This window comes from Hordeum vulgare, chromosome 4H (genome assembly GCF_904849725.1).
Source record: "Hordeum vulgare subsp. vulgare chromosome 4H, MorexV3_pseudomolecules_assembly, whole genome shotgun sequence".
In the NCBI taxonomy this organism is placed as follows: Eukaryota; Viridiplantae; Streptophyta; class Magnoliopsida; order Poales; family Poaceae; genus Hordeum; species Hordeum vulgare.
The window spans coordinates 353,436,971-353,450,024 of record NC_058521.1 but is presented as its reverse complement, the minus strand read 5'-3'; the positions used below and the strand labels follow the sequence as shown (position 1 = coordinate 353,450,024).

Here is a 13,054-nt window from a genome sequence, read left to right as displayed (position 1 = left end):
TACGTAAGGAGATGATCTTAGCCGGTGGAAAATACTTGGATATGTAAGCATCTTTGCACTTATCCCAAGAATCGATACTATTTTTAGGCAAAGAAGAAAACCAAGTTTTTGCGCGATCTCGCAACGAGAAAGGAAAAAGTTTCAACTTAATCACGTCATTATCCACATCTCTTTTCTTTTGCATATCACAAAGCTCAATGAAGGTATTGAGATGGGATGCGGCATCTTCACTAGGAAGGCCAGAGAATTGCTCTTTCATAACAAGATTCAGCAAAGCTGCGTTGATTTCATACGATTCCGCACTAGTGGCGGGAGCAATCGGAGTACTAATAAAATCATTATTATTAGTGCTCGAGAAGTCGCAAAGTTTGGTGTTTTCAGCCATGATTACTTCAACAAACAAACAAGCACACAAGCAAGCAAGAAAACCGGCAAAGGAAAACGGCAAAGGCAAAAGAAAACGGCAAAGGAGAAAGGCAAATTAAAGCGGTAAATGTGAAGTGGGGGAGAGGAAAATGAGAGGCAACTGGAAACAAAAGTAAATGCAAGATATGAGTTTGTGAGACCTACTTGGATAGATCTTGATCTCTCCTCCCCGGCAACGGCGCCAGAAATACTTTTGATGTCAGTTGTGCTTCCCCGGCAACGGCGATAGGAATAGACGTGTCGACGACACCAAGAATCCTTCTGCTACGGCTATGGAGCCTTGCGTTGGTGTTCCCTCGAAACGGAAAGGGTGATGTAGCACAGCAGCGGTAAGTATTTCCCTCAGTTTGAGAACCAAGGTATCAATCCAGTGGAGGAGTATCACAAGATCCTGCACAAACACAAAAAGCTTGCTCCCAACGCTATGAAGGGGTTGTCAATCCCTTATAGATTGTTTGCCAAGTGAGAACTGAAAGCAACAAAGTAACAAAGCAAAGTAAAAGCGGAGGTGTAAATGATGAATGTGAATAGACCCGGGGGCCGTAGTGTTTACTAGTGGCTTCTCTCATGAAAGCAAGTAGACGGTGGGTGAACAAATTACTGTCAAGCAATTGATAGAACCGCGCAAAGTCGTGACGATATCTATGGAAATGATTATATCTATAGTCATCACGTCCAAAACAAGTAGACCGATACTTTCTGCATCTACTACTATTACTCCACACGTCGACCGCTATCCAGCATGCATCTAGTGTATTAAGTCCAAAAGAACAGAGTAACGCCTTAAGCAAGATTACATGATGTAGATGGACAATCTGATATCAACGAGAGAGCCCATCTTTTTACCCTTGATGGCAACTACTTAATGTGTGCCTTGCTGCCCCTACTGTCACTGGGAAAGGTCACCACATGGTAGAACCCAAAACCAAGTACTTCTCCCATTGCAAGAATCATAGATCTAGTTGGCCAAACAAAACCCAAGACTCGGAGAGACTTACAAGGATATCAAATCATGCATATAAGAAATCAGCAAAGACTCAAATATATATCATAGATAATCTGATCACAAATCCACAATTCATCGGATCTCGACAAACACACCGCCAAAGAAGATTACATCGGATAGATCTCCATAAAGATCATGGAGAACTTTGTATTGAAGATCCAAGAGAGAGAAGAAGCCATCTAGCTACTAACTACGGACCCGTAGGTCTGAAGTGAACTACTCACGAGTCATTGGAGGGGCGATGATGATGATGAAGAAGCCCTCCAACTCCAAAGTCCCCTCCGGCAGGGTGCCGGGAAGGGTCTCCACATGAGATCTCGCGGAAACGGAAGCTTGCGGCGGCGGAAAAGTATTTTTGAGGCTCCCCTGATTTTTTGTTGTATTTTAGGTAATATATAGGCCAAAGATCTAGGTCAGGGGGCGGCCAGGGAGGCCACAAGCCCTACCACCGTCGCCTCCCCCTGGTGGCGGAGTGGGGGCTTGTGGGATCCCAGGATCCCTCCTGGCTTGGCCCACATGCCCACCTGATCTTCTTCCTTTAGGAAAAAAATCATTTCGGGGATTTTATTCCGTTTGGGCTCCGTTCCAAAATCAGATCTGAAAAGATCCAAAAACACACAAAAAACAGGAAGTGGCACTGAATTAATAAGTTAGTCCCAAAAAAGATATAAAAGGTACATAAAACATCTAAAGATGACAAGATAACAGCGTGAAACCATAAAAAATTATAGATATGTCTGAGACGTATCAAGTATTCAATCCAAATTTATTGATTCGCTCACAAGGTGAAGCTAAAGAATATTCTCAAGTATTAGCAGCTGAGTTGTCAATTCAACCACACCTAAAACATTAGTGTTTGCAAGCAAAGTATCAGTAGCAAGATAGTATGATAGCAACGACACCAGAAAAAGCTTTGACAATCCCCGGCAACGGCGCCAGAAAAAGCTTTGTTGATAGGATGTTAGCGCCAACAAAGTCTTGGAACAAGTAACAGCGGAGTAGCAAGGAACAGTAATAGCAGCAGCAGCAAAGTAACAAGTAACAACAGTAGCAACATCAGCAAAGTAACAACAGTAGTGACAGCAGCAAAGTGGCCCAATCCCTCTTGTAGCATGGGACAAGCCTAGGCAAAGTAACGTAGCGAGGTCCAGTAGTAAAAGACTCGTAGGCAGTGGATCGGTGATGGATGAGTATGACGGATGTGATTCATCATGTAACAGCTATAACACGGAGAGATATGTGGCTAGCTCCCGTTCATCAATCTAATGTAGGCATGTATTCCGTATGTAGTCATACGTGCTTAGGGAAAAGAACTTGCATGACATCTATTGTCCATCCCTCCCGTGGCAGCGGGGTCCTAATGGAAACTACGGGATATTAAGGTTCTCCTTTTAATAAAGAACCGGACCAACGCATTAACACACGGTGAATACATGAACTCCTCATACTATGGTCATCTCCGGGAGTGGTTCCGGTTATTGTCACTCCGGGGTTGCCGGGTCATAACACATAGTACGTGACTACAACTTGCAAGATAGGATCTAAAACACACATATGTTGGCGACAACATAATAGGTTCAGATCTGAAATCATGGCAGTCGGACCCTAGTGACAAGCATTAAGCATAGCCAAGTAGTAGCAACATCAATCTAGAACATAGTGGATACTAGGGATCAATCCCCGTCAAGAACTAACTCGATTACATGATAGATCTCATCCAACTAATCACCGTCCAGCAAGCCTACGATGGGATTACTCACGAACGATGAAGAGCATCATGGAGTTGTCGATGGAGAAAGGTTGATGATGATGATGGCGATGATTTCCCCTCTCCGGAGCCCGAAACGGATTCCAGATCTACCCTCCAGATGAAGAACAGGATGTTGCGGCGCCTCCGTATCGCAAAACGCGATGAAACCTTCTCTCTGATTTTTTTTCCAGGCGAAACGGAAGATATAGAACTGAGATTGGGGGCGGTGGTGCCACGTGGGCCCCACAAGCCCTCATGGCGCGGCCATAGGGGGTGGTCGCGGCCTAGGGGCTTGTGGCCTACTGGCACGCCCCCTCACGTGGATCTTTGCGCAGGTATTTTTCTTTTATTCCAGAAAAAATCTCCGTAAATTTTCAGGACGTTCCGAGAACTTTCATTTCTGCACAAAAACAACACCATGGCAATTCTGCTGAAAACAGCGTCAGTCCGGGTTAGTTCCATTCATATCATGCAAATTATAGTCCAAAACAAGGGCAAAAGAGTTCAGAAAAGTAGATACGACGGAGACGTATCAGTGGGCTGTGTAGAGTGGCTAGGCGAAGGTGAGAGGGAAACGGGCGACCCGTGACACGCGTTTTAAAATACCGAAAAATGTCCAACGATAAAGTGAAGACCGTGATGTTACGGTCGACTGGTCGGGTATTCAACGGACTCCGATTGCGAGGGAACTTGGCAGACGGCCTACCTATATTAAAATATGTCCTCACGTCAGGTTTCAACCCAATCCGAGAATATTATATACACACTTTTAAAAACAAATATTTTAACGATGTCGCGGGCGCGTGAGTGTGTGGTCGGGCTAAAAACGGTCAACGACTAACACGGAGAGAACCGACAACTAGTAACGGATGCACGTTTGAAATCTGACGGCAACGGAGTGCCGATGCCATGCGAATGATGCGATGATGAATGCGACAAACAAAATAATAACACGACGACAACAGAAAAGAGAGGAATCTACTGGAGCGTCGGTCTCGGGCTGTCACAGAAATTGAGTAACTTAATTAGTTACTCGTACTAGGAGTAACATAACGGATACCAAGGCAAGATGAGTCTATAAGATAATAAATTCATGGCTAAATGTTACTATCCATTCTGGAGATAGTAACTTAGACTAGTAACATATGCATGTTAATACTCTATGTTACTCCCCATTGTGAGTAGTCTTACGGTGGTGGTGGTGGTGATTGTGGTGGTGGGGTAGCAGGCAGCGGCGAGGCTCCTAGGGAGGAGGCCATGGTGAGGAGGGGGCTGTGGGGATGGAGGGGATATGGGCTAGGGTTGTCTGGTGGCTGGTGTGGAACGGCGGAAGAGAGGATGGGTTGGGTGCGAGCGCGTCGAGCGGATTGGGCAGTGTTCTGCACGCAAAAACGGGCAACCTAGCCAGCGTATGCACGACGCGAGCCCACCCGTCATTGGCAGCAAAATTTACCGTCGTGAAGATCTGACGGTTCAGACACGTTAGGAGGCTAATTGGATGGTCTCCGAGGCCGAGTTGGCCCGTGACCATATATGTTTGAATAAGTTTTGGCGCAACTAACGGGGAACACGGTGTGCGATGACTAACCACAGGATCTCTAACCGAACGCGGATGCTAGGTGTCATCCGGCTGATACGCCTGAGTAATCAACCGGCTCGCTAGCCACCCGATCAGTCCACTAGTGTTCGTCTTCAGCCGTAAGATCCACTGAGTAAGTCAGCTTTGTGTAGTCTTTCTTTATTCACGTGGGTGTGCTTAGCTGTGACCTGCGAGGGCATTGATTTCCATATACCATGTGGGTTGCGGCCATCAGGACTGGTTAAAGCTGTTACTCGGATGACTAATTTTGATCCTGAAACAAGAATTATATACTATCATACCCTGGTACCAACAATCCATATGCATGAGGTGTGGCACATCAAAAGCGACGGTGGCCCGACTTCTTCAAGTAGTGCTGCGACGAAGGCCTGGCCGCTACAATGATGTTGCGATGACATGCTTGGACGGCCACAGTGGTGGCACAGCAACGGTGTGCTTCGGCGGCAGCGGCGGTGGCATGACGATGTTGTGCTTCGGCGACCGCGCCGATGCTACGACGACAGCCTCACTGCTTCGATGTTATTGCGACGACATGTTTCTGGTGGTCGCGGTGTGCTTGGACGGTTTCGTCGGTGCTACGACAGCAACCTGACTACATGAATGATGTTGTGATTGCATGCTTTGACAACCGACATGTGCTTCAACAGCCACGACGATGCTACGATGGCAACCCGAATGCTTTGATGATGTTGCGACGTTGTGCTTCGATGCCCGTCATGGGTGCTTCAACAAACTGTGACGATGTTGCGACCAATCATGAATGTGGCATGCTTCAAACCGTCAAGACGACGATGCGATGGCGTGCTTCCACGACCACGAGCATGCTACGGTGGCGGCCCGAGTGCTTTGACAATGTTGCGACGACATGCTTTCCGACAGTGACAGTGTTGCGACGACATTGTCACAACCGCATCGACGATGCTACAATGGCAATCCGACTGCTCGACAGATGTTGTGATGGAATGCTTCAATGACCATAGCCTTAAGAAAGCTACCCTAATAATGGTGTTGGAATCCTTGATTGGTGCATGTTATGTGCTTCATCCTGAGATGATAATGGTGTTGGAATCCTTGATTGGTGCATGTTATGTGCTTCATCCTGAGATTTTTATCGTTTTAAATATATCATCATCTTGAGATTATTTCTAGCATCATATATGTAGTTGTGTGGCAAAGCATTAGGCCTCTGTCAATGCTAGTTTCTTAGCGCGATTTCATAGACATTTTGCTGATGCGGCATACTAGTTAATGAGGAAAGAGAGAGAGAGAGGTTGTATCTTAGAGCATGGTTAATAATACAACCAACAGTCGGCTATAAGGAGTTGCCATGTCATATAGAGCCAACCTAATAGCCAGCATATACAATAATAAGTTTTAGATGTGTACTATTTTAGTAGTAGTTGGTTCACCTTACAATCTCACAAGTCTCGTGTTGCAGCTGACTACTCACCAAGAGTCCGCTTCTCTTCTCTTTCCTTGTCTCTTTCTTTTAACTAAGTAAGGATATAATATTCTAATGCTTATAGCCTATTTATGTCACCTTATTGTACTCGCTCTTAGCTAACATACAACCCTTGCACATGGTCGTAAGAAAAAAATGGTTCTAGCCCAACCATATGCATGCATTACTCTAAATTATTAAATATAAAAAAACTTATAAGAAACAATGGGTTCACATGGTTGTATCTTAAATTATTAATGCTTTTATGATAACATGATAAGAGACAATGTATTAACGTAAACCTCACATGTGTTGTAAAAGTAAAAAAAAGGAAGAGGACCATGTACGTTTAGACATTTAGACGAGCATGTTAGATGCTAGGCAGCTAGGGTAAGTGGACTATGTTACTATTAGTTACTATTGTATGATACTACCTTCATAGTGCATAGTATCATAAACTAGTGGGGAGTAACATATAGTAGTATCATGCATATGTTACTATTGTATGAAAGTATAGTGCATAGTATCATAAACTAGTATCATAGGTGTTCTCATTTATTGACATGCATGACACATAGTAGCATATCATTTAACATGATACAATATCTACCTATGTTACTACCCCCGTCACGGTTTAGAAGGCACGATTAAGTTTACGTGCATTTCCACAACACACAAGGTTTAAGGCGCATTGCATTTACTCCTAGCAGCTAATTAGTACTCCGTTGTACTATTTTTATATGCATGCGTAGTGTGAATGCTAATTTTCAATTCATTTTACAACCAATCAATAACCACCAGGTTCCAGAGAATTTGCATGCACGCCGACGGAGGGAGTACTATAACCCTCTCACTTTTCTTTAATTACTTGCCACATCACCATGTTTGCTAGTTCCAAGACCATATTACCCTTAGTAATGTAGTAGTTATTAAATGACATGCTAAAAGTAAGGGCATTGTTGGAAAAAGTACCAAAAAGTCCCAAAAAGACCCTTCCATAGAGACTTCTCCAAATAGTCCCAAATACCCCCTTTTAGTTCATAAAAGTTCTTCATGTTTGTTTCATATGGAACTTTTTGGGACTTTTTTTAATCCCTACATAAAAAGTCCCTGGAAACAAACACCCCTTATGTTCCTACTATAATACCCTCAGTATGGCCAGCCAAATAAAAAAGCTACGATAAGTGGGCAGGCTTCACCTGATGGAGAAAGAACCGCTCCACGCGAGCAGATCAGACTGGGTCCGAGGCGGCTGACAAACCAAAAAAGCATCCGAACCGAAACCCCCCTTGTGCCCAGTCCAGCGAAAAACCCGAACCCTAATACCGACTCGAACCGATCCCCATCTCCGATCCGATCCGATGCGATGCTTCCCATGGTCGACGACCACTCCGCCGCCGGCGCCGCTGCGTCCTCCTCCTTCCCTGACGCCGACGCCTATGGCAACGGGGACTCTGAAGACATCGACTTCCCTGTCGATCCAATTCCCAACCCTCCCTTCTCCTCCTCTGCTTCCGTGGTCGCGCCCGCCTCCGCCTCGGCCACGGTTGGGGAGCGGCGGCCCCTGTTCCAGAGGCTATGGACGGAGGAGGATGAGATCGTGATCCTACGCGCGTTCGCCGAGTTTACGGCGCAGCGGGGCACGGCGTTCGCGTCCCACCAGTACGACACGGAACCCTTCTACGAGGAGATGCGCCGCCGCCTCCAGCTCGATTTCTCCAAGAGCCAGCTCGCCGAGAAGCTTCGCCGCCTTAAGCGCAAGTACCGTAACTGTGTCGAGCGCCTCCGTTGCTCCGGCAACACTTTCTCCTTTCGCTCCCCTCACGAGCAGGCCGTCTTCGAGATCGCTCGCAACATCTGGCGCCCCTCCTCCGACAAGCACGGCCGCGACCCCAGCGCCGCCGACTCTGAGGACGACGCCACCATCACCGCCACGAATGCCGCAGCCAACGGAGACGCTAAGTCCCCGTCCTCCTCAAGGGCGCATCGCCGCGGCCGCCGCAGGCGCACGGCTGACTTGGCTGCCGATGCGTCCGAGGCGCCTCCGCCGTACAAGCCGGGGTCCATGCCTGTGAAGACGGAGGACTCGCTACCGGCATTTTTTCCTCAGGTCTCCATGGACGGTGCTGAGCCTGTTGTGGCGCCAGTGGTGAACACGGAGAGCAGCTTCCTGACGCCTCTGTTCAAGGAAATGGTCCGTGCCATGCTAGGCATCGGTGGCTGCCCGTCGCCGCTGGGCCTGGGAGCGAAGGTGCCGGAGCAACCGTCTGCAGTTCTCGGGATACCAATGGAGGGGGAGAAGTGGAGGCAGCAGCGAATTCTGGAGCTGGAGGTGTACCTGCGGCGGATCGACCTGCTGCAGGACGAGGTGAAGTCAGCACTGGAGGAGCTAAAGTCCGCGCCGCCAACATGATGATTCTGGCCAGCTTCACCATTCCTTGGTTCAATTGTCATTAGTACCAGGTACCGTCCACAAAAAAAAGTTAAGGCCTGTTTGAAACGCAGGATTTTCAGAGGAATCGCCCTTGTCCCAGGAGACAAATATATATATCAAAATTGCAGCGTTCGCAACGCTGTTCCTACTAATTGTGTTAGGCTCGAAGTCGTAGACTTAATTTACGATTGTTCTGGTTCTCAATTTATGTGGTTCTGATGGTCGGTCAGCTGTTTTTCTCGTGTTACTGTTATATATACTCCTTCCGTTCGTGGAACTTTTAAAGATTTTATTACAGACTACATACGGCATAAAATCAGTGATTCTATATTTAAAATATATCTATATGCATTTATATTTATTTCTTTCTTTCCTAAATATAAATTTTTTTATATGGTTCACTAAAAAATTACATATGGATGTATATAGACATGTTTTAAAGTGTACATTCATTCATTTTGTTTCGTACATAATCTTTTAATGAAATTTTTTAAAAAAACTTATACTTTTATACTTTCATTATATCTAAATAATTATAGTTGAAAAGAACTAGTCTAGTTTTTCTCAACTACGAGTATAATTATTTAGTTATATTTAGTTATGGAGTGAGTAGTAAATAGTGTTTAGGCACGGAAGAAGTTATGTGATCATTAATAAGCATGGGGTTTTCCAAATCACATGTGTAGACGTCCCAGCATGAAACCAGCGTCTGTGCTACTGCTGATGCAAAGTAGCAAATCGCCGGCCATATTGTCAACAAGCTGAAGAGCATTGTCTGCTTGGTGTGCTGTGCGTACTAGCACAATAATGAAAAGCACTAAGCAGAACTCCCAGGAAGGTGAAAAATGTACTCAAATATGAGGAGTATTATATTGCGTATAATGATAAGCTGAGGAGTATATACGAGACAAAAGTTGTGTTATGTAACAAAAATGAGAGGGAAAAAAGACTAAAGATTTCGAATTTTCAATATAGACTACATACAAGCTGATTGAAATAAGTTGCTAGGAAATATCACCTCCGTTTTCAACTATAAGACATTTTGAATATGAATTACATACAAAGTAAAATGAGTAAAGAAACACACCAAAACATATCTATATACATTTAATTTAGAGAAAAGTTAGAACATCTTATAATTCAGATACTAACATAACCGAGCGGGGCAAAAACTCCGAAGGGAATCCAGAGCCAGCTCTCGCTCTCTGTCTCTAAATGCGTTGGACAAAACATTCTTCGATGCCCTGGATCCGGACAACACCAATCATTTCACTAACTGTTAGGAAATCAGTACTAGGCACTCTCGATCTACTATTATCTAGCACTGATTCAGGATACAAGCTTCAGTTACACTGATTGGGGATTACAGGCAGAGGGACAGGAGTAAGAGATGGGAGAAGGAGGAAGCCGCGCTCTGTGTCATGATCCTCCGTGGATGCCTTGCATGTCACCTCCCTCGTCTCTACTATTAAAAGGGATCTGCCGTCGTGATGGTTCGACCAGAGCGATGGTTCGACCTCTCGTTCGCTCGTCCCCCCTTTTCATCCTTCCACCGACTTTTTTAGTCCCTTCACAAACCAGTCAAAAAACCGCACCCATCCAGGATCCCGCCGTACTAGAGAAAGAACCAACGTTTCCCACCCCTTGTCGTTAGAAAAAAACTGCCACGTTTCCCACCCCCACCTCTCCCCACCCCTCGTTCCACCACCACCGTGGAGCACCCTCGGATCAGACACGGGATACGTGGCTCCCCACGGCCGCCCTCCCTCTCTCTTCACCCCACCCCACAGCCGCCGACCTCCGTCCGTGGCCGCTAGCGAGCGAGTGAGACTGGTAGACGGGACACAGGTCCACGACTCCGGGGAGCCCACCCGGGATCGATCCGTCCCTGGCGCCGACGACCAGAACACAGACAACTCCGCGGGTAAAGATCGATCCACGCCCCGCCCCGCCCCCTGCTCCTCTCCCTGGCATTTATGGTTCTCGCTGTACTGACGAGCGCGCGTCCCTCCGATCTGACAGCGTCGGCAACCGGGTAGAGCCGGAGGGACAGGGAGGTGGGAGCTTGGAGAAGGCGACGTGAACTGCTCTTCTTCTTCTTCTTCTTGCCGCCCCACGCAGTTGCTTCTCGTCGGGGAGGAGCCGCCCCCTGCGCGCGGTTCGACTAACGGATCACTGGTAATTAGCTCTGCTCTGTCCCCCTTCCCCTCTCCGTGGAGCCCGCTGCTTATTGTTTTTGTGTTCCGTGTGGCTGTGGACTGGATCACGGAATCATGGCGCCTTTGCCTTTCTCGTGGGGGTGCCACCGTCACCCGATTCTATTCCCCTTTTTCTTTCACTGTTCGGCAAATATCTCCACTTGTCGGCATGGAAGAGGGGAAATGCCTTTTTTCCTTGGTCACAACCACAAGCATGGTATATTAGTACCCAATTTTGCAGAAAAAGCCTGATAAAATATGTTGTTGGAAGCGTTGCAATCAGCCATGGTCATGGACACCACTGACCCGGGCTACTGGCTCAACTGGAGGTTCGTGCTCTGCGCCACCTGGGTCTACTCCTGCATGGCCCTGGCGTGCTACTTGATTTGGAAGTACGAGGGGCCCAGTTCGCCGGCCGGCAATGACGAGGGGGTCGACAGAGAGGAGGCATGGCCCAGGATCGGACTCGGAGTTGTGTATCTTGATGACTGCTGGAAGCTGTGCCTTGATGAGATCCATCCTGCTTGGTTGTTGGCTTTTCGCCTTGTGTCGTTCTTGTTTATGGCTTCGGTGATTATCTATGATGTTATTGTCGATGGGTGGACCGTCTTCCTTTACTACACCCAGTAAGCTACTTCATCTTTCCTCGTGTTACTGCCTGTAAAGCAAATTGTCCATTTCATATCGAGTAATATTCAGAAAATTATTTGATTCTGTTTGTTCTCTACATTTGATAGGTGGACCTTCTTGCTTGTCACCTTGTACTTTGGGGTATGTTTTTTGCTACAATAAACTCATTGTGACCACTTATTCTTACCTACACATGAGAATGACAACAACATATTATGCTAAAATTTGTTGTATTGTGCATGCTTGCTCATTGCCTATTTTGTTGGCACTTACTAGGTGATACCTTTAACGTGCACCTTTTTCATCTTTAGCTTGGTTCGGTGCTTTCGGTTTATGGATGTTATCAGTACGCTTGCAAGATGGATAAATCTGATGCAGACCGTGGTTCTTATATCATTGCTCCCATGGAGGAAAGTACATACGACAATTCCATCAAAAGTTCTTGTTTGAATAAAACACATGATGGTCGGGAAATTGCAGGATTTTGGGGCTACCTGTTTCAGATCATGTTTCAGGTAACTCATCATACACATTTGAGTACAAAATGCACATGATTTTCTGAGTTTTAATTGCTAAACAATAGGTGTGTTGTGATTTATGCAGAAAAAAAGAAAAAACATAATCTGAAAGTGTAATTGCTTGACATGTAATTCTTCTACATTATTGTAGCTATTCGCTCAACTAAAAGCATTATGAATTGTGGTCGGCTGATGAACGGTGATGATTACAGGTTTGGTGTTTGTTGCCCATCCAATTTTGATCTGCTTGTTTTCAGACAAATGCAGGTGCTGTGATGCTTACGGATATGGTGTTTTGGTTCATTCTGTACGCTTTCCTTGCGTGGAATCAATACCAAATGAGTTTTGTGAGTTTTCAATCAGAGATTTTACAAACTGTATTCTCTTGGACCTTATATCATACTAAGGTTATTATGTCATGAGATACTGTAAAAGAAGAGGTTATTCCGTGAGGCATGCAAAAGAAGGGTCACGGAATAAGATTAGGCCATTAGGATCCTCGGATCAGATCGAAACCAGGAAAATCATCACGAAGCGAGACATATACTGTAAAAAAGGATTGTAAGTAGTAAATTGAGAGTTTTGGAGTTCCCCGTAGTTGCATAAAAAATGTGCAGCTTAGTGTTGTGTTACTTTAGATAATTGTGTTACTTTTGGGTTGGGGTGGATTCTCGAGTGGGATTGGTTCTGTTTGAACTTATTAGCTTTGTAATCTGTTTTAGTCCCTTTTGCACATTGTCAGTTAGGCGGTCAAATTTTGCCCTTGGAGCACATGCACATGGGCGGCACGCCGCGGACCACCACCGCCTTGTGATTGAGCGCATCAGTGCGCGACTGGCCCATGAAGTGTTGGTGACGGTACTCAAGTAGATGCAGTGTGGCTATGAACTCCTCTCGCGGCTTGGCAGCGGCACCGGACAAAGCATGCATCGGGTACGCCCTATCTTTCTGCGGTTGTTGGTAATACAACACTTGCCCTGTCGTCCCTAACGCGCGCACTGTCCAAGCTACTCCTCTCATGCCCCATATCAGCCAAGACGATGGTGTTCGT

General features: G+C 46.1%; 2 protein-coding genes across 2 annotated transcripts; both read left to right on the top strand.

Moving 5' to 3' along the window:
- The first annotated feature begins 7,432 nt into the window (after positions 1-7,432).
- LOC123448605 (probable transcription factor At5g28040) lies at positions 7,433-8,959 on the top strand. Its single transcript, XM_045125555.1, has one exon. The coding sequence runs from the start codon at positions 7,590-7,592 to the stop codon at positions 8,634-8,636; it is 1,047 nt and encodes a 348-aa protein (XP_044981490.1). The 5' UTR covers positions 7,433-7,589; the 3' UTR covers positions 8,637-8,959.
- Positions 8,960-11,131: 2,172 nt separating this feature from the next.
- On the top strand, positions 11,132-12,527 carry LOC123450520. The gene is made up of 4 exons (XM_045127722.1): positions 11,132-11,481; positions 11,593-11,626; positions 11,797-12,000; positions 12,261-12,527. The coding sequence occupies exons 1-4, from the start codon at positions 11,141-11,143 to the stop codon at positions 12,423-12,425; spliced, it is 744 nt and encodes a 247-aa protein (XP_044983657.1). The 5' UTR covers positions 11,132-11,140; the 3' UTR covers positions 12,426-12,527.
- The last annotated feature ends 527 nt before the right edge of the window (positions 12,528-13,054 follow it).

Excerpts from the sequence above, each read along its gene's own strand:
- LOC123450520 (XM_045127722.1), top strand. The coding sequence starts at position 11,141 with ATGGTCATGGACACCACTGACCCGGGCTACTGGCTCAACTGGAGGTTC. Across the intron at positions 11,482-11,592 it reads GTCTTCCTTTACTACACCCA|GTGGACCTTCTTGCTTGTCA; the intron begins GTAAGCTACTTC and ends TACATTTGATAG. Across the intron at positions 12,001-12,260 it reads TGTTTCAGATCATGTTTCAG|ACAAATGCAGGTGCTGTGAT; the intron begins GTAACTCATCAT and ends GCTTGTTTTCAG.
- LOC123448605 (XM_045125555.1), top strand. The coding sequence starts at position 7,590 with ATGCTTCCCATGGTCGACGACCACTCCGCCGCCGGCGCCGCTGCGTCC.